Source organism: Dasypus novemcinctus, chromosome 7 (assembly GCF_030445035.2).
Source record: "Dasypus novemcinctus isolate mDasNov1 chromosome 7, mDasNov1.1.hap2, whole genome shotgun sequence".
NCBI classification, from domain to species: domain Eukaryota; kingdom Metazoa; phylum Chordata; class Mammalia; order Cingulata; family Dasypodidae; genus Dasypus; species Dasypus novemcinctus.
In genome coordinates this window covers 120,338,640-120,360,653 of record NC_080679.1, presented here as the reverse complement: position 1 = coordinate 120,360,653, position 22,014 = coordinate 120,338,640, and the positions used below count along the sequence as shown (strand labels likewise).

General features: G+C 35.7%; 1 protein-coding gene across 3 annotated transcripts in view; it reads right to left on the bottom strand.

Annotated features, from left to right (window-relative positions):
- DPP10 (dipeptidyl peptidase like 10) overlaps nt 1-22,014 on the bottom strand; it is a 1,447,377-nt gene that overhangs the window by 145,812 nt on the left and 1,279,551 nt on the right. For all 3 annotated transcript variants that reach the window (XM_058301104.2, XM_004458043.3, XM_058301105.1), the window contains exons 6-7: nt 19,281-19,333; nt 19,102-19,183 (exon numbers count right to left, since the gene is read on the bottom strand). In XM_058301104.2, the coding sequence (XP_058157087.1) occupies nt 19,102-19,183; nt 19,281-19,333 (135 nt within the window). The remainder of the gene's footprint in view (nt 1-19,101; nt 19,184-19,280; nt 19,334-22,014) is intronic.

The following is a 22,014-nucleotide window of genomic DNA, read 5'->3' as shown; positions in this document are numbered from 1 at the left end:
TCTGTTGTAGATATGTACTACATTTTGTTTACCTACTTATTGGTTTATGGACTCTTGAGTTGCTTCAATTTTTTGGCAATTGTGAATAATGCCACTATGATCATTGATAGGCAAATATCTAAGTCCCTGCTTTTAATTCTTTTATGTATATACTGAATTGTGTGGTTATAGGGTCATATGGTATTTCTATACTTCGCTTTCTGAGGAACCACCAAACTATCTTCCACAGCAGCTGCACCATTTCACATTACCATCAGCAATGAATGAGTGTTCCTATTTCTCCATATCCTCTCCAATGTTTGTTATTTTCTATATATATATTTTAATATCAGTCATTCTAAAAGATGTAAAAATCATAGCTAATTGTGTTTTGATTTGCATTTCCCTGCGGGCTAATGATGTTGAGCACCTTCTCATGTGCTTTCTGGCCATTTGAATATCTACTTGGGAGAGATATTTATTAAAGTAATTTTTTAAATTGTGTTGTTTGTCTTTTTGTTGTTAAGTTGAAGGAATTCTTTATATATTCTGGATATTAAATCTTTGTCAGATATTTGATTTACAACTATTTTTTCCCACTGTGTATGTTGTCATTTTACTTTCATGATAAAGTCCTTTAAGGCATAAAAGTTTTTTATTTTGAGGAGGTCCCATTTATCTATTATACTTTTCTTTTGTTGCTTGTGCTTTGGGTGAAAATTCTACATAACCATTGCCTAACAGAAGGTCATAGAGATGCTTCCCTATACTTTCTTCTAGGATTTTAATAGTTCTTCTAGGATTTTAAGATATAATTACATCTTTGACCCATTTATTTGGAGTTGATTTTTGTATATAGTTTGAGGAGGGGTCCTCCTCTTCCTTCTGATCTTTCTCCTCCTCCATTTTCTATTTTTCATCTTTTTCTTCTTTTTCTTTTTTCAAATGGAGGGAGGGCCAAGTCTTCCAGAACATTTTCTTGAAGAGACTATTCTTTCCCAATTGAATGGATTTTAACTCTTTGTAAAAAAATCAGTTGGCTATAAATGTTAGGCCTGATTTTTGAGCTCTCATTTCAATTTCACTGATCTGTCTGTCTGTCTTTGTGTCAAGACCATACTGTTTTGATTACTATGGCTTTTGATGACTTTTAAGATCAGGAAGTGTGAGTCCTCCAACTTCATTCTTCTTTTCAAGATAGCTTCAGCTATTGGGATTTCTTACCCTTTCCTATAAATTTGACAATTGGCTTTTCCATTTCTGCAAACAGGGTTGTTGGAATTTTGAATGGGATTGCATTGAATCTATTAAGTTTTATTGGGTAATACTGACATCTTAATGATATTAGTCTTCCAATCACGAACATGAAATGTCCTTCCATTTATTTATGTCTTGTTTTATTTCTTCAGCAATGTTTTATAGTTTTCTATGTACAAATCCTTTACATCCTTGGTTAGATTTTTTCCTAGATGTTTGATTATTTTAGTTACTATTAAGAATGATATATTTCTTTTTCTGATTGTTCATTGCTTGTGTCTAAAAATACCATTGATTTTTAGGTGCTGATCTTGTACTTGACCAAGTGGATGAATACATTTGTTTTTTAGCTCTCTGAAATTTGTTGTGGGTTTTCCACGATTTTTATAGATATATAATCATATCTGCAAATAGGACAAGTTTTACATCTTCCTTTCCAATTTGGATGGCTTTTATTTCTTTTTATTGCTCTGGCAAGAACTGCCAATAAAATGTTGAATACCATTGGTGAACTTGGGCAGGTTTTTTTTGTTTCCAATTTTAGAAGTAAAGCTTTCAGTAATTCCCCATTGTGTAGAATGCTAGCTGTGGGCTTTCCCTATATGCCTTTTATTATGTTAAAGAATGTTTATATTTTTCCCTTCATTCTCTTAATTTGGTGTATTACATTAATTGATTTTCTTATGTTGAGCCAACCTTGCATTCTGGGGATAAATCCCACATTATTATGGTGTATAATTCTTTTAATATGCTGTTGGATTTGATTTTCTGGTAAAAGGTTGAGGATTTTTGCATATATAGTTATAAAAGATATTGGTCTTTAGTTTACATTTCTTTAGGTATCTTCATCTGACTTTGGTATGAGAATGATGTTGACCTTGTAGAATGAATTAGGGAGTATTGCCTCCTCTGCAAATTTTTGGAGAAGGTTGAGCAGAAATGGAATTGAGTCTTCTTGGAATATTTGCTAGAATTCTCCTGTGAAACCTTCTAGTCCTGGACTTTATTTGGAGGTTTTTAAAAGCTAATTCAATACCACTACTAGTAATTGCTTCATTGAGATATTCTTTTTCTTCTTGAGTCAGTGAAAGTAGTCTGTGCTTCTAAAAATTTGTTCATCTAGTTTATGTAATGTATTGGTATACAGTTATTCATAGCCTCCTCTTATAGTCCCTTTTATTTCAACAGGGTCGGTACTAGTATCTCCCTTTTTATTTCTTATTTTAGTCATTTGTATCCCCTCATTTTTCTTTATCATTCTAGCTAAATGTTTGTCAATTTAACTGATCTTTTCAAAGAACCAAATTTTGGTTTTGCTCATTCATTTTTTGTTTGTTTCCTATTTCATTTAACTCTGCTCTAATGTTCTTCCTTCTGCTTGCTTTGAGATTAGTTTACTCTTCTTTTGGAAACCTTCCAGTTTTAAGTTTAGGCCTTTGTTTTGAAGTCTTTCTTCTTTTCTAAGGTAAGCACTTAGAGTTATAAATTTCCCTTTCAGCCCTGTCTTCACTGAATACCATTAGTTTTGGTATGCTATATTTTCATTTACTTTTGCCTCAAGATATTCCCTAATTACGTTTTTTTAATTTTCTATTTAACTCATTGGTTGGTTAAGAATAAGTTGTTTGAAATTTTCATATACTTGTGAATTTTCCATTTCTCCTCTGTTATTGATTTGAAGCTTCATTCCATGCACTAGGAGAATACACATCATATGATTTCAATATTTTTGACTTTATGGAAATATTTTTGTGACTCAACATATGTTTATACTGGGAAAATGATTCATGTGCATACAAAAAGAATGTGTATTTTGTTTTTCTTGGGGAAGGTGGTCTCTTTTTTTTTTAATTTATTTTTTCTCCCCTCCCCCACCACCCCAGTTGTCTGTTCTCTGAGTCTATTTGCTGCGTATTCTTCTTTGTCCACTTCCATTGTTGTCAGCAGCATGGGAATCTGTGTTTCTTTTGTTGTGTGATCTTGTTGTGTCAGCTCTCCCTGTGTGCGGCACCATTCCTGGGCAGGCTGAACTTTCTTTCACACTGGGTGGCTCTCCTTAAGGGGCATACTCCTTGCGCATGGGGCTCCACTACGAGGGGACACCCCTGTGTGGCATGGCACTCCTTGCGCACAGCAGCACTGCATGTGGGCCAGTGTATTCACTTATTGTATTCACTTATTGATCTTCTGACAAATGTTTTATTTATAATTGAAGTGGTGTGTTAAAATGTCCTTCTAGAACTGTCATTTTCTCCCTTCAAATCCATCAGTATTTGCTTCATATATTTTGGGGCTCTTGTCCCCTTTATCAGTATATAGTGACCATCTCTGTTCCTGAAAACTATTTTACTTAAAGCATATTTTATCCAATATTAGTATAGTCACCCCAGCTTTCTTTTGATTACTACTTGCATGATGTGTATTTTTTCCATCCTTTAAGTCTCAACCTACTTTTATCTTAGAAGTTAATATGAGTCTCTTGCAGACATTATATAGTTGCGTCATGCTTTTTTAATCATTCTGCCAAACTCCCCCTTTTGACTAGAGCATTTAATCCAATTACATTTAAAGTAACAACTGATGATACTCCATCTTCTTTTGCCATTTTGCTATTTAGCCTTTGTAAGTTTTGTCCCTCACTTCCATTAATGCATTTTTCATAATTATTTGATTTTTTTGCATTGTATCATATTGAGTATCTTTTCATTTCTATCTGGATATATTTTCATCTAGTTTCCTTGTGGTTACCATGAGGTTAAAATTTAACATCCTAAATATATAATAATCATATTTGGTTTGATACCAACTTAACTTCAATAGCATGCACACATATTTGTCCTATACCCCACTAACCCCCTACATTTTTGGTACTGTTAGCACATATTTCTTTGTATATGGTATGTCTAAAGCCATAAATTTATCATTACTTTTCATGCATTTATATTTTAGCACATGTAGGAAGAAGTGGAGTTGCATACCAAACAGTACACTATGATAATACTGTCTTTTATAATTACCCAAGTGTTTACCTTTACCACAGGTCTTTATTTCTTTATGCCACTTTGAACCATTTTCTAGTGTCCTTTCCTTTCACTTTGAAGAACTCCTTTTACTACTATGTGTAGGGCAAGTCTAGTGGTGATGAACTCTCTCAAGCCTTTGTTTATCTGAGAATATCTTAATCTCTCCCTCATTTTTGAAAGAGAGACTCATGGACTTAAAATTCTTGGCTGGAAATTGTTTTCTTTCAGCACCTAAGTATTTCAGCCATTGCCTTCTTGCCTCCCTGGTTTCTGATGAGAAATCAGCACTCAATCTAATTTGGACTCTCTTGGAGGTAACACACTGCTTTTCTCTTGCAGCTTTCAAAATTCTCTCCTTGATCTTTACATTTGAAAGTATGATCAGTGTATGACAAGGTCTATTTTTTTCTTCATATTTATCTTGTTTGGGGTTTTCTGAGTTTGTTGGATGTACATGTTCAGGTCTTGGGGAGTTCTCTGCCATTATTTATTTGAATATTCCTCTGGCCTCTTTATCTCTTTCTCCTCCTTCTGTGACTTCCATATGTGTACATTAGTGTGCTGGATGGTGTCCCAGAGTTGCCTTAGGCTATTTTCACTTTTATTAATACTGCTCCTCAGCCTGACTCATTTCAAATGTCTTGTTTTTTAATTCATGGATTCTTTCTTTTGCTAGCTCTCCACTCTGCTGGGCATTTATCATTTCAATTAATGTAGTCTTCAACTCCAGTTCTGTTTGGTTCTTTGTAAAATTTTCTATCCCTTTACTTAGACTCTCATATTGCTCATTTATTGTTTACCTGCTATAATCTATCATTTAGTTCTTTCTCTGTATTTTCCTTCATCTCCTTGAGCATTAATGTCATTTTAAAATACTTTGTTCAGTATGTCTACATTCTCATCTTCTTTATTGGTGTTTTCTGGATTTTCACCCTCTTCCTTTGGATGGGCTATCATTTCCTATTTCTTTGTTTGTCTTATACTTTGTATGTTCATTTAATATTTTTTAACTTTGTTAACATTAGGATTTATTTTCTGAGATGTCTATTTCTTGATTTTGTAACCAGCTCATGATAAGACAGATTTTCTTGAGCTTTACCTCTCCTCTCAAGAAGGCTTGCCCAAGGCCAGTGCAGTCTTCAGGGTTTCCCCTGTCTTTTCTGAGCCTCTGTCTTATCCTGGGTTTTTGCTTGTTTGTTTGTTTGTTTGTTTGGAGTTTCCCTGTACAGAGGATTCTGATTATCCCCTGTGTTTCCCAGGAGACAGACTTCCTTTTTCTGGGTGTTTGAAGCCAGAAAGTTTTTGCCCCAGACTATGGGTCTCCATACTTTCTTACACTCCTTTTGTTGTCTCAAGCTGTTCTTACCTGCAAGGTAAATTCTAGTATGAGAGGCATGCTGGGGAGGACTTTTCAAAGTCAGTCTTTCCCAGCCATAGAGTAACAAAGACCTACAAAAAGGGTGCAGACCAGCTCCAAAAGGCCCTGAGGGGATCACAAAGAGCTTCTTGGACAGTCACCCAAAGCTGAGTTTTCCTGACTTACTCAGTAAATGTAGTCCATCAACTATAACTGTACTCCACATCCCCAAGGAAGTGCAGCCTCTGTAAGCCTCGACCAACTCTCTTCCTTTCCAGGGAAGGTTGAAACAATGACTACTTCAGAGTCTGGCCCCCAGCAATCCAAATTCACTAATGAAAAGCTGAGGTTGGTGATTGGCCATCCCTACCCATGGTCTTGGGGAAGAGGGCTTTTACATTCCTTTCTGTCACCAGCTAGGTAGCTACCAGTTGGACCTCCAAGCAGCAAATCACAGGAGGGAGGAATGGATGCCATTAGCCACCACGCATAGAGAGCAACTTATTGCTCTTTACCATAATTTATTAGCCTCTTCTTCCCACTCTTCCTCCTATGCTGTACAGTGTTTTTCTGGCCTCTGGAGTTTCAAAACAGTTCCTTCAAACAGTTCCTGCCTATCTAATAATTGTTTTGGTGAAAGGATTGAGTCTTGGAGCTTCCTACTCTTCCATCTTCTCCAATGATTTATTTTAGGACATTGTATGACACTTTTACATTTTATATATTCACCATCCCACTATGAACGATGAGAAAATTATTATTGAAAGCTTTACCCCCAGATAACTACACTAAATTAATTTCTTATACAGTTATTTTTATTTCCTCAAATTAATAGCCTTAATTGATTGGTTACATGTAGTATTTGGTTCACTCCATTTCCTACTGTGAACAATGAAATTGGTGTAAGTACCTGTCTTCCTATTTCTCTTTCTCCTTCAACTCCCAATTAAATATATATATATATATATATATATATATATATATATATATTTCTACTTCATCATTATTTGTAACTTTCATATTTCAGTTCTTAACAAAATTTCCAAGATTGTTTAGCCTTCCTTCTAAATTTAAGGGTACTCTTAAATGCTTATCTCTTTATCCTAATAATCAGGTGAATTACAAGGTTTGATTTTCAAATGTTAAAACAATCTTGTATTACTGAAATAAACAGAACTTGTGAAGTATTACACATTTTACATACTGCAGGATGTTAATATTGCATTAAGAATGTTTGTGTACATGTTATAAGGGATGTTGTTCTCCAGCTTTCTTTTTCTTTTTGGGGGGGAAGTAAAGTTTTTATTTTGTCATTAATATACTTGACACATAAAATCAAGCTGAAATATACTCTTACCTCCTTTAATTTTTGAAATAATTTTGGCAAGATTGGCTTTATTTTTATAATAAATATTCAGTAGAATTTGTGAGTGAATACATCTGGGCCTGAGGTATATATTTTTTAATCAGAAGGAATTTAATTATGAGTTCAACATCGTTTAACTGTTACATAGAACTATTTAAATTTATATCTTTCTGTCTCTATTTCACAACTTATTGCTTTCAAAAATTGCTCATTTTATTATAATTGTTAAATATTGGCATAAATTTGTTAAAAGCAAAGTTTATTACCTTTCATATCTATAAGATCTCTAATGTTCCCTTTTTAATGTTATTGTTAATTTTGTCTTTGACTTTATTTTTCTCTTACCAACTATGTGAGATGTTTATCAGCTCTTGATATTTTCCAAGAAAAACTTCTGTTTCCTTGATTTTTAATATTTTTATCTGTTTTCTATTTCATTTATTGCTCTTCTTAAATATTTCCTTCCTTCTACTTACTTTGGTTAAAATTTGCTGTTCTTTTATAAATTTACATGGAGAAGCTTACATTATTGATTTTAAAGTATTTTAATATAACTTTTTAAAGCCATAAGCTCCTTGTAAGTATTACTTTGGCTGAATACTACACATTTTCACGTTTTCAGTTATATTAAAATATTTAAAAAAATTTTGCAATGATTTTATCTTTGGTCCATAGGTTATTTGAAATTGTGTGGCTTAATTTTCAATATTTGGGGATTTCAAGATATATTATTTTTATTGATTTCCAATTTAATCCAAATGTGGTCATAGAACCTATTTTGTGTGATTTCAGTTATTCTGTATTAGTGAGACTCGTTTTATGGCCCAGGGAGTGTGCCTAAAAATACCATGAAGTCTGCAATCATTGGGTATAGTGTTCTGTAAATACCAGTTATTTCAAGTCAGTTGATGGCACTGATCAAATCTTCTACATACTTCCTGATTTTCTGTTTATATGTTTCAACTTTTATTGCAAGAGTGGTGTTGAAATTATCAATAAAACTGTTAATTTGTCTATTTCTCTGTTTCTCAAAATTTGCACAAGTTTTCTTTCAATTCACTCTTGACTTTGGTGATTTTTAAATTCAGATTCTTAAAGATTATGTTGTGGCTGATAAATAGTTTCAACAAAAATGGAGTTTCATTTTCACATTTTCATTTTCCTTGTTGTTTGTAAGGTGGGAAAAAGGGAAGGCTTTTACTGTAGCATTTCAAAGGATGCATGAAATTATTTCTGATGTGAAGTATCTTGACCTTCATCCAGGCCAAGGTTCTCCTCAGGGAGTTCTCTGCACGCCATTTAGTAAAATACGGTAAATCGCTCAAATACTAAACTCTTTCTAAATGGGATCTTTTTTTACCTCAGGGGTTGTAACAAGCAGTTCACATCTAACAAGAGACTCTATCAGAATCTTATTATTTTTAAAAGATTTTATTTAGAATGCTGATCCTAACCTTGCCTACCAGTAGGAAAAACGTGCATGGCTAAAAGTAAGAATAACAGGTGTGCAAGACCTAGTTGTTATAAAACTGGAAAAGGGTCTAATACTTAGGAACTCTCACTGACTATTCCTTTAATTGCTATTCCTTTCAAATGGTTTGCTTAGCAGGAACTGTGGAAAGCATTCACTACATTGGATTATGCACAAACTAGTTCTATAGCCAGAGAACTCACAATCCTGAAACCTTTATTCCTCTTACTCAACAATTTACTATTCAATTTCACATTAGGAGCAATATGAAACAAGAAGTGTCTCAAGTATTATTACTTACGTTGGAAAACAAACAGAGGAAAACATAATTATGTCATTTACCTCATTATTCCTAAACCTCAGTCTAGGGAAAGGTTTAGGAGCTTCTATTAGAACTAGGAAACAATCATTCTTCTAGTACAAATCTGCTGGTGTGTTTTATGTTCATGGCTTCCCTGATTCTTTTTTTCTTCTCACATTTGGAACCAATATCTATGTGTTAATTTTGTTATAAAAATATAAACAATCATGTATATCAATGTTTATAGAAGAATTATTGACAATAGCTCAAAAGGAGAAATAACCCAAGTGTCCATTGACAGATGAATGGATAAACAAAATGTGGCATATCTGTACAAAGAAATATTATTATTCAACTGTAAGAAGAAATAACGTTCTGATACATGTTAAAATATGGATGAACATTACATACAATATGCTGAGTGAATAAGCCACATGCAAAAGTGCGGTCACCCCTCAGGCTGAAGTGCGGTTTGCTGGCCTGGCAGGGGAGCGGCCGCGGCAGGCCAAGCCGCTGCCCCCATAATAGGGTGGCTGGTCGGACTCACCGCCACCCCTGAAGGAAGCTCGGCATGGGCGCAGAGTGCCCTCGGGTCTCCCCTTCTCGGCAGCCATGCTTCCGCGGTCGCCCCTCCTCCTGGATGGCGCCACAGGATGCCTGTGGGGCGGCACCCTTCTTCTTCCTTCTCCCTGCGCAGGCGCAGGGCGGAAAATTCCAGTCTACCTTCCCCCCCCCCCCAGCAGCAACAGCCAGGCACAAGGCAGGAAACTCAAGTCTGCCCTCTACCCCAGCAACAGCAGCCACCAATCACTAAACCCTGCCCCTTCCCCCAGCAACAGCAACAGCCAATCCCTAACCACCACCCCTCCCCCTTCCAGTACCTCCCACTGACCTTTCTCCGGCAACCAATCAGAACAGGGCGTGGCTTCGACCAATCAGCCTTCCCCAGCCCCTATAAAACTGTTGCCTCTCCCTCAATAAAGTGGACTTGCGTGTTTACCTTGTCTCCGCGGTAGTTCTTCTGCCATGTGCCCTCCAGTCCTGAGAGCCCCCGACAAGGGCCTGGGCTCCCTTGTCCCCAGTTCGTTGCCTGCTTCTCCGGGCGACCCCGTCAGCCGAACCGTGCAACCCCTGTGAGACCGACCCCTTGTCTGCTGCCGGACCGACCCCTCGTCCCAAGTGGGACCGACCCCTCGTCCTAAGCTGGACCGACCCCTCGTCCGCAGCCAGACCCCACCTCTACCGACCGAGCAAGCCGCCGCACAAAAGAACAAATATCATATGAATTCACTGATATGAAATACCTAGAATAACCAAATTGTAGAGTCTGAAAGGTTAGAGGTTTCTAGGGGCAGAATGGGGAGGTATTGAGTAGGAGGTACAGAGCTTCTGTTTGGGGTCATGAAATAGTCTAGGCAATGGTTCATGGAAATGATGGTACAGCATAATGAGAATGCAATTAATACCACGGAAGAATACACCTAAAGTGGTTAAAATGAGAAAACACAAAGCAAAAAATATATAATTAAAACTTATAATTCTATATAAATCCATTCTACTCTATTTTATATTTGGTAATCTTTTTAGAGTCCAGAAGGGTAACTTTAAATAAAGGTCTGAATTTTCCCTGATATATAACTCCAAAACTCAACTCAGTTGTCACTTCCTGCATGAAACTCCCCTATGACCCATGAGATAAGGCCTAGGTGAAAATTTCTTTTCTTCACTCCACAACAATCTTCCTGCATCAATGTACTAGGTAGGAAATGACACTCAAACACACCTTAGTAACAAACTGAAACCGGCAACTTGCATTTCATGGGCTCTTTTCCTTCTCTATTTCCTATAGAGCTCTGTTATCCAGGACTCTAAGCCCAGGGTCATCATTACAGAAGGTAAATTGCATTAACTGTAGCGTGTCTGTTTCTCTATGCACATGTGTGAAATATAAACATTTCTTATATTTGCAGGCGTTTATCATATAGTTCTTGATTGTATTTTACTTGTTTTTAAAATAATTACTTTTATATTGAATGAAGATATATCACAGGATATGGGGCAAATCATATTGATTTTTTCTTTATTTTTAGAGAAGCTTTAGATTACATATATTAAGAAATGTGAGATTTCAAAGACATGTTTGAAAAATGCTAAGTCAAACAATACAAAGAAGGGGAAGTCAAACTGGAAAAGTCAATAAAATATTTCAAAATTTTTATTAATGAATAAAGTAAGCAGTTATATGAAATAAATTTAAATTCTACCAGGGACAATAACCATTGCTAATCATTTAAAGTCTTAATAACATTTTAAGGCTATTCTCTGGTCTTAGTAAAACTATAAATAATAAAGAGAGTTTGATCATTTTTGTTTGTATTTTGAAAATTACCTAACATTACATTTTTTCAAATATATAGTCAGGGAGCAGATGTGGTTCAGGTGGTTGAATGCTTGTGTCCCACATGGGAGGTCCCAGGTTCAGTCCCTGGTACCTCCTAAAAAACAAAAACAAACAACAAACAAAACAAACAAAAAAACTAACTCAGGGGAGCGGAGCCAATGTGTCTCAGTGGTTGAGCACTGGCTTCCCACACACAATGTCCCTGGTTGGTTCAATCCCCAGCCCTGGTATCTCAAAATAAAAATGAAAAAAAAATCTATAGATACATATATAGTCAATACGTCAATACATTTTGGAAAAGTGATTTCTCCAAACATCTAGTTTTTCATGGATTATTTTCAAACTTTATGCCATTAGAAGGATAGATATTTAGATTTTATTTTACCCTAAACAAACTGAAAAAAATTAGCGATGTCAGAGGCTTATGAGTCTAAATATTTTTCAGGTATTTATAAAAATAAACTTCTTTAATATTTACAGAATATGATCTTCGCAAATGAGTACTTCCAAAGTAATATTCATTGTTGGACAGTCATCAAATTTTCCATCTTAGTTTAAGGTCTGTTTTATTTATTTCATAAACACATTCTCTTATGGATTATAATAATGGCCTCTAAACTGAGCTTCCTGACTCTAGAGTCAGTTGCTTACAGTCTATCCTGAACTATCCTGCTAGATCCATCTTTTTATACATGACTTTTTCATATCATGCTGCTCTCAGAACCTTATTTGTTTCCCATTATCCATAGGAATACCAATCAGCCTTTCATTAATTTCTTGGTACAAGCAAATATATATTAAGCCTATACTCAGTAATTTTTATGAAGAAGAGAGACAGAGAGAGATACTTAGTATATTCTGCATCCTGCCTGCTCTGGAAATGACTGTAGGTCATTGATAGAAGATAGCAGTGTAAATAAATAATATAAGAATACTAAATAATTTGAATTAAAATAAAAGAATGTTAGAATCCTGAGAAACAAGCAATTCACTTAGCATGGAGTAAGAGTTTGGAAAGAATTATCAGAAAAGTGGAGAGAAAGGTTTTGACAAAGAATTTTGAAGGAAAAAAAGAAATTGACTGGATCTATAAAGGGAAATAGCTCAGAGACATAAAGGTGCATCATCGCAGAACTACAAAGAGCTTGGGTCAGGTGAAGAAAAATCAGTATTTCTGTGATGGAGTGGCAGGAGCCAGGTAATGTGTGACATTAGTCATATCTTGTATATCATGTCAGTAACATTGCATGCCTCTTCAATGACATTTTGTAACCTTCCTGGAGCCCACTAAAGACACACATTGTTAAACACCTGTCTCTGTAGCTTGTCATGGAGCAGAGAGGCTAGTGGTTGGAGAAGAATGCTAGGCAAATAAGCCACTAAAACAATTAGATCTGAAATGATGAGATCCAAAGTATACAAGTTATTGTAGAGAAGGAGAGGTAGAAATCAACACAATAACTATCATTTCATTTTTTAAATGCTTACTGTGCTGAGTGTCAAATACACCATATCTCACTGAGACCTCAAACAGCACAGGGAGTAGTAGGAGGATCTCCCCTTTTTAATATGAGTAAACCTATGCTTAGAGCTGTCAACTTTAAGTCATACAATAGGAGAAAATCCAGGCATGAGCTGAGTTTTTCTGATTCTAGACATGTTCTAATCAGTAAAATATTTTTACCTCTTAAGCACAAACTCTTCGTCACATTTTCAAAACCCTTCAATTTTGGTGATGGAATTACACATGAGTACATTTTCTTTTTTACATAATTGTATGGATTTTCAAAGATTTCTACAATGATTGATTTTAGTTTTTATTAGACAAAGGAATTTTTAAAAAGAAAGAGAGTCTCTTGAACCAGAAGTCTTTTCATTTGAATGCCTAATATTCAATTGAAAGTTTTTACTGTCTTAGGACCCATTATATCTTTTTATAAAACATTTACTATAGCAGATGTGATCTACTCAGCACCTTCTCTGAATAATGTATGTGCTATCACTTCAGGGCCATTTTTTTTCCACCAAGTTTGCCATATCTACACACAGAGTGCTACTGAAATTCTTTATCCTCTGAGTTTTCACTCAGGCCCTCTTCTATAAATTATGGCAATCTTTTACCTCTCTTCTTTATAGCCAAGAATTTCTTTTACAGCAACTCAAACTAGAAACTGGAAATTAAGGATTGGAAATTTATTGAATGTAAAACTAATTAAAAGCATTGTAATGACTCATTTCTAATAAAATCACATCACTGAGTTTGCTGATGGCTTCAAATATTGACAAAGTCTGCTACTTTCACATGAAACGGATATCATCTGCAGAAATATGTCCTTTACTTAAATTGAATTATACACACACACACACATACACACACACGTAGAACCTTGACAAATATTGAATTCTTCCTAAAGCTTCCCCTAAGGACTTTGAAAACGCAATTACAAAGAATTTAGGCTTAGTTCTCCACAAAACTAGTGCAACTAACTTTCCCTAGGAAGCTTCAGCTCAAGCAACATGGGATTTTTAATCTCTTTCTTAGAATAATTATAAAAATCAACATATAATAATTACTACATGCCAGGCATTATTGAAAATTATTTCCATCTAAAGTAATAAATTAAACCTCAGAAAAAGATCATTATTAGTAAATACACACTATCCCCATTTTACCAACGAGGAAACTTCAGAACGGAGAGATTAAGTTATGGCCAATATCTGGTTAGTATTGGACCCTGGATTAAAACACCTGCCATCTGGCATCTATGACAGGACCAATGATTTTTATAAAAGTTTTCAGTATATTTTATGATTTTTATAAGTATCTTAAAGAACAACTCTGCATACAATTAGTAATGCTGCCTTCCATTGTTAAACTGTTATTATTTGAACATAGGTGTGGGCTTCTTTCAGGCTTGAAAAATAAGAAAACCAAACAAAATTTTCACGATTTTCAAAAGAACTCCCAAGTGGGAAGTGGACTTGACCCAGTGGATAGGGCGTCCGTCTACCACATGGGAGGTCCACGGTTCAAACCCCGGGCCTCCTTGACCCGTGTGGAGCTGGCCCATGCGCAGTGCTGATGCGCGCAAGGAGTGCCGTGCCACGCAGGGGTGTTCCCGCATAGGGGAGCCCCACATGCAAGGAGTGTGCCCCATAAGGAGAGCCGCCCGGTGCTAAAGAAAGTGCAGCCTGCCTAAGAATGGCACTGCACACACAGAGAGCTGACACAACAAGATAACGCAATAAAAAGAGACACAGATTCCTGTGCTGCTGACAACAACAGAAGCGGACAAAGAAGACGCAGCAAACAGACACAGAGAACAGACAACCGGGGGGGGGGGGGGGGAGAGGGAATAAATAAATAAATCTTAAAAAAAAAAAGAATTCCCAAGTAACACAAATATGTGGTTCCTTGGTGTTCTTCAGGGTTCTGAAATTTTGCTTGCTGTGAATTGTCTCTGGCCAAATGCTCACATCATGAGAATGAATCAGGACTAGAGCAAGTGCCCACTTAGTGGTGCTTGTCTACCACTAGCCACAAATACATTCATTACATGCTTTCTCATAATCAAATCTTCCATCTTTATATCTAGCACACTCCCTGCAGCTTTAGCTGTCATTCCTCAAGAATGTCATAAAGAACCTAGAGACAGTCCTATAAAGGAAGTTGAAATGCATTTCCCTAGATATTAATATCTTCGTGATAAAGGCATCATACTGTTCATAATTTATGGACTTGGGAAAATTACACTGATATTTCATTCAGGGTATAGCCTTATTTTTCTTGCAATTATTTATTCAATTACCCAGCCATTTAGCATGAATATGATAGTGAAAAAGAGTACTATGTACAACTTTGTGAAACACACAGTTATAAACAGGTTTAAGCAGCTTCAACTCTAATGTCTGGCATCTTTGTGCATGCATCTGTACATTTTAGGGTAAAACTTAGGTTTTATCAATGTACCTTACATCTGAGTACACAAAACAGTGTCAAGCAAGTGGAATACTTAAAAGAATGTTTAACGTAACATTTTACAGCTGCCTATTTTCTATAACGTAAGTTATATTTTATTTCAATATTACATTTACCATTTAGTTTTTGTGTTTAAGGGACACATCTGCCAAGGCACAGTGACAGTTTTGGGTTGTGAATAATGTTTTCATTTGCCAAAACATTAATCTGTAGCTTGGCTGACTCTGGAAATCTTACATAGTGGTACGCTAAGTTGTTTTTAATGAATGAAATCTGTCATGACAAATACTCCTTAACTGTTTTTCAATCTCCCAAATTGGAGAGGAACCATTGTGAATTTTTTTTTCCAAATGAATAATGTCAGTATTTTAAAGAAGTAGAACACTATAATATTTGATATGAATGAGGCCAAGAAACAGAGTCAAATGCCCTTATTTTTACTGACGATGAAGGTGAGGTGAGGTGCAGAGGGGGATATTGATTCATCTAAGGGTCATAAAATCAACTACTAGCAGAGACAGTATTTCTGGTCTATTCACTTTCAGAATATTTCATAGTCCAAAACTTTTTCCACTGACAGTAACATTTACTATTTATTCAAGCCTCTTGTAATGTGAAATATCTACTACTACTTCCCAATTTCACCAGTCAACTTAAGAAAGCAATTTCTTAGATTTCAAAAAGTAATTTCTTAGGTTTAAAGCTGAATAAAAATAATAATTAGAGCAATTCAATCAACACTGATTAAATATGTTTATATCAGGCACCTTATTAAAGAAAATATTTATATCTCCCCAATTATTTGTCAGAACGACAAGATGTATAGATATCTTTACTTCATAAATGAAGAAATTGAGGTTCATAGAAAATAAGAAATAAACCTCACCAATCAGATGTTGAAGCAGCTATTCTAATTTTTAAAAAATCAAAACCTGGAGTATTCTAACGTCTCTTAAAAGATAGGGTTGGTAATTCAGCATTATTAAAAATAAATAGGGTAAGCAACTATTGAAAGAAATGTTAGCTTCAATTTACTAAAAAGAGTTAATATTTTAAAATTTTCTCTTACAATATGGTTTCATATTATAAAATGCCAAGTTGACAGAATAGTAAAAAAAATCACATATCCATCATCATTGTATTAGGACATATGTCTTAAACAATATAATAATTAAGACTGATCTAAAATGCATACACAAGAACACAGTGCATTTCACATGGAGAATGCATTAAAAAATAGTATAAAAATTGGACTAAGCCATAAAACAAGTCTCATTAATTTCAAAATTCACTATTATGAAGACTTGTCTCAAAATTCTAAAACTTAAGGAAGCGGTCTTAGCCCAATGGATAGGGAGTCCGCCTACCACATGGGAGGTCTGCGGTTCAAACCCCAGGCCTCCTTGACCCATGTGGAGCTGGCCCACGGGTAGTGCTGATGCACGTAAGGAGTGCCCTGCCATGCAGGGGTGTCCCCCACATAGAGGAGCCCCACGCACAAGGAGTGCGTCCCGTAAGGAGAACCACCCACTGCGAAAGATAGTGCAGCCTGCCCAGGAAAGGCACCGCATACACGGAGAGCTGACACAGCAAGATGACGCAACAAAAAGAAACACAGATTTGCGGTGCCGCTAATAAGGATAGAAGTGGTCACAGAAGAACACACAGCAAATGGACACAGAGAGCAGACAACTGGGGGTGGGGTGAATGGGGAGAGAAATAAAAATAAAATAAATCTTAAAAACAATTCTAAAACTTAGATTCAAAATCAATTCTACATTTTCGTAAATTTAAAAACAAACTTCAAATAATCCACCTGAAATAAGAAGATATCACAATGTCATTTTAAAATATCTAAATGCTAATAACATACTGCTGTAAAACTTTTGAAATGAGGATTAAGGAGAATTTAGAAAGAAATCTATCAATTTCAATGCTTATATTAGGAAAAAAACACTGATAAGGCATTCAACATAAGAAGTTAGAATAAAACATATCAGAATGAACCCAAAGAAAATAATAGGAGGGAAATAAAAAGAATTTGAGAGAAATAAAATCTCATGATTGAGAAGAGAAACATGGTTGAACAGAAATTTTAAAAGCTTACATTTCTAAATTGTTAGGCAAGAAGAAATATAACAACATATGCAGAGAATAAAAAAATATATGTGAATGTTATTAAAATTAGTACGCTAAAAATTTGGAAACTTAAGTGAGATAGATTCTTAGATGTATAGTACCAAAACTTATTTAAAAAATCCACAACTTAAATAACTCTATAACTATAATAGACTCAATTATTAAAAATCTTCTCACAAACAAAACACCACAGCTAGACACATTCAAAGGCCATCCGGTACAGTAAGATTAGAAAAGGAAATATAAAGCATAAATATTGAAATGGAAGAAGCCGTATATTTATTATATAAATTCAAAGTAATGCCATTCACCCAGCAGTGGGTGAGTATATGTGTGTAACTTGAAAGCCAATTCATATTATAGAGTAGGAAGCAAAAAAAAAGTCAAAGTCAGGATCCATTTCAACATGTAAAATGAAAGATAGGCAACAGCCTTATCGTGTATGAAGGCTTTCAGTTAACACACTATTGTTTAGGGACATGGATAGACAAATAGGTGAACTGAACAAAATAGCTGGAATAAGACTCATGTATATGTGGAACATCACACTGTAGAAGAGTAGCTAAAGAATTGGCTGGACAATAAAAGTTATTGGGAAACCTGTTGGCCAAAGGGAACAAATATATAATAAAAATGAATAGTGGTTTAATACCCTATTCAAAAACCAATTTCAAATGGATCAAGGACTTAAATAGAAAGAGTACATCTCACAAAACTTCTTTAAGATGATTGAAATATAGATTTATGAATTAATTATAAGAATTTAAAAAATAAGATACAAATATGCAAACCAGACTGCATTTATTTAAAACTTTTATTCATAGAAATGAAATCTAAAGATAGTAAAATGTAAGGCCAGAAAGTGGGCAAAGATAGATTTGACAAAGTATCAGTGTCCAAAATATAAAAATATATAAATATTTTGTAATTGAAATAAGACCAAAAAAATAAATAAAACAGAACAGAAAAACAACAAACAAATGAAACTATGGGCAAAATATATTAACAGGTATTTCACCTATGGGAGAATATAAATAAATAGACAGTAAATAAATAAAAATTTGCCCAGACTCATTAGAAATCAAGGAAATAGTATATATTAATAAAGTTACAGTGAAATACTATTTCATACCAGTAAGTTGGTAAAGATATGGAAGAAAGAGAACTCTCACGTTGTTGCTCATAGGAGCATAAATAATAAACACTTCAGAAATCAGTTTGACAATGCCTAATACATTTGACCATATGCATGCCATTTAACCAAGCAGCATCACTCCTCGGACAGTAATCCCTTGAGAAAGTCCTTTACATGATACCAGGAGACATGTATAAGAATACTTCCAGTATTCCCTATATTGCTTTTAAAATAAGAAATTCTATTGTTCAGTTTATAATTACTTCTAAATATAATATGAAGAAAAATCCTCTCTTAAAAGAATATTGTCACATGTAGACTTCTGCCTTAAATTTTTTCCTGAAACTATTTTTAAGAATAATAACTCTTTTTTTTTAGTTTTGCATGACAATTGACAATCTGTATAACAGAAAATACATAAGACTAGACCCTACTAATTCTGGGCTCCTATCTATGTTTCATTATTTACTAATGGTTTTATCAAATGTGACTCTACAAACATTTTGTTTTTAATTAAATGATAAAATAATATGAGATCATTTGACACATTCTTGTGTAATAGTAAGGTAGGAAGGTACTTTGTAAACCATCACGTGTAAGAGGGCATGTTTTAACAAAGAGCTCGTCTCTGAAAGCATTTGCCACAGGGCCGTGGTCACAGGGCTGTGCTTACAAACATGAGTCTGTGCTTACCAGCTGCTGTCCTTGGACGCCCCAGGCTGCATACTGCAAGACGGAGTCCTCTACTTCTGGAGGATTTAACTCCCAAACTTCCCTTGAAAAAATGTAAATAGTTTTACATGAACAAACTCCTGTCCACCAACAATTTAGTTGGGCAATTGCTCATGAAACCAGACAGTGAAAGAACTTACCTAGTGTGAATGTTGTAAATCACATATGAAGCAGTATACGAATAATGAAAAATCTGAAAAAGCGGAAAAAAACAGTTATTCACCCAACTTTGAAAGAAAATCTCTACTTTAAGGTATGTATATGTTTTTGAGAAGATCCAGGAACTGGTGTTAGGGAGAAATAAAAACTCCAATTCAAAAGTTGGTTACCTTCTCTGTTCCTTACTGCTATAATATCCAAACCCCTCTCCCTGCCATGAATCTCATCTCTTATTCAATCTAATCTATTCCTAGCAAAATTGTGATTATACCACTGTCTTGTTCAAAATTTCAGTGGCTCCCTATTGCCTGTAAAATAAAATTCAAACTGTTTGATTTGATGATCAAGGATTTTGGTGTCTTGACTTCATGCTTTTCCACTCCTCTCTCCCACTACTTCGTTTTATTGAGTCTGTACTTCAATCAAATTAAATGAATTCCCTTGTGTATTTTGCACTTTTTTTTTCCACAGTAGATACCAACCTGAGTGAAGTGGGGACTCTCCTTCTAATGCAGCCCCTGCATGGAGCTCACTCTGGTCACCTCAGTTGAAATACATCCCACTGATAGGTTACTTTATAACTCTTAACACACTTGTCACTATAGTATATCTATATAAATATCTTACATATATTTCTCCTTTTCTTACTAGAATGACACCGAGTCCAAGTGTGAATTACCTTTGTATCCTCTACATGATTGCAAAAAACAATATTTACTGAGCAATAATTCTGATAGGGAAGAAATGCAGCTTGAAGTGGTTGTGACTGGAGACAAAGGGGATATTACATCACCCACCCACTCATAGAGATGGTGGGAAATGGTGTGTTAAATACCTGGTTGCAAATGTGTGATCTTCAAGAGATTTTAGTAACACTTGAAAAAGAATCCTGTTTCTTTTAACAGGGCATTTTAACAAGGGTTACAGCACCCACGTTAGCAAAGATTACAGCACCCATCAGAGGAGTCACATTAAGCCCCAAACATAAGACCATGTGAAGAACATAGATAGCTCTATTATTTTGGTTCTTACTAAATAAAATAGTAAGAATTGAGATGAAGGAGTGAAACAGAGAGGAAATGAGAAAAATTGCAAAAGATGGGTTAGGAAAGAAAGGATGGTGAAATTTTTTTCTCTTAACTTTGTAAAGGAGGTGATGCAAATTTTTCTCTACTTAGCAATATTATGCTATATTACTTCTAGAATGTACAGAACTTATATTGAGTCTTTAATTATTCACCATGCTAATCAACATGGTTGACAAGCCAGATGGTCATGAGACTTCTCCTGGAAACCTAGGGATTCCCCAAGACCCTGAAATGAGAGTCTCACTTGGAATGAGAATCCCATTCAGGGTCAAGGGAAAGCCCCAGATATCCTTCACCATTGGCCCCTGAAAAAATGACAGGTGGGGCAACCAATCAGAAGAGCAAACAGGCTTTAAAAAGCCTTGACCTAGGGTCCCATGTGTGCAACTCACCCTGCAGTATGCCCAAAGTCATGCCTTGGACCATGTACAATTTTCATTTTCTTGTTTCTTAATACTCCCTTGACTATGGTATGGTGTGTCCTTAAATTCTTTTATGCAACATGAGCCAAGAACCTAGAAACCCCAAACCAGAGCCATCCAATAAAATTATTTGGCAAACCAGGCAGGTGATGGAGAGGCAAGTGGCGCTCCCCAACCCTGGCTGGAAACTGGTGAATTTTCATGAAAGCCTGTCTGTGCCCTCTTTTGTTTTATTAGGGAGACACTGTTTACTTCCAGGGTCCCTGAGGCTGTTTGCCTGTAACTGTGGAACTTGGGCCCTGGGAGTGGTCATGAGATGACCTTGCTCATGGCTATTCCCTAAGATCTCAGCATAGTAGGCAAAAGAAAAGGTACTTTTCCTAGTTGGAAAGCCTGGTTTGGGAGCTTAGGTGTGGGAACCAGACCCAAATGTCTCCTAAGACCTTTAAAGCTCTGGGGAAGCCCAGAGATATAAGGCTCCTGATCTCCAGACCATGGGCACAGCAAGCAGGGCTGCCAACCTCCAGGACACTGGCTCAGTGAGCAATCCATCCAACCAAGTCTAGTGGTGGGAGGCCACCCAGACTGACAAACATGTTTATCTTCCCCAAGAATAATCGGTATCTTCTAATTGGGACAACCTGCCTACTGATAGCCTAAAAAGAAAGAGACTAGACTTTTCCTGCCATACCATGTGGCCACAGTGTGGCTGAGAGTGAGCTGTGTTTGGGGCTTGAATTTCAGCTAAAGCTGTGTAAGAGAGGCGAGGACAGAAAGATCTGAGGGCCAGAGACCACGTGGTCATGTCTCCTTAAAAGGATAAGGATATGCACTACCAAACTGTTCAATTAAAAGCTCAGCTTAGCATCAGAAGTCGAAGCTAAAAACCCAGTCTTGTTTCAAAGAAAGCTGGTAGAAGAAAAAAAAAAAAAAGAACTACCCTTTTGGTTCTTTTGGTAGATCCTAACTTAGGGAAGGACAGATTGTCCTAGGAAATCCAGTCTGCCTTGGATTCCATAGAAAGATGCAAAAACTTTCCCTTAGTCCCCAGAGTTTCAGTAACTTCCTTTTAGAAACAGCCCTCTCAGTTTTTAAGTTTTTAACCATTGACACCATGCCATAAAGATGGAAAAGGTAAGGAGAGACAGACACGGAGCCTGGGACAGGCTCATTTTGGACTGCCACCATTAAAGGCACCAGTCACC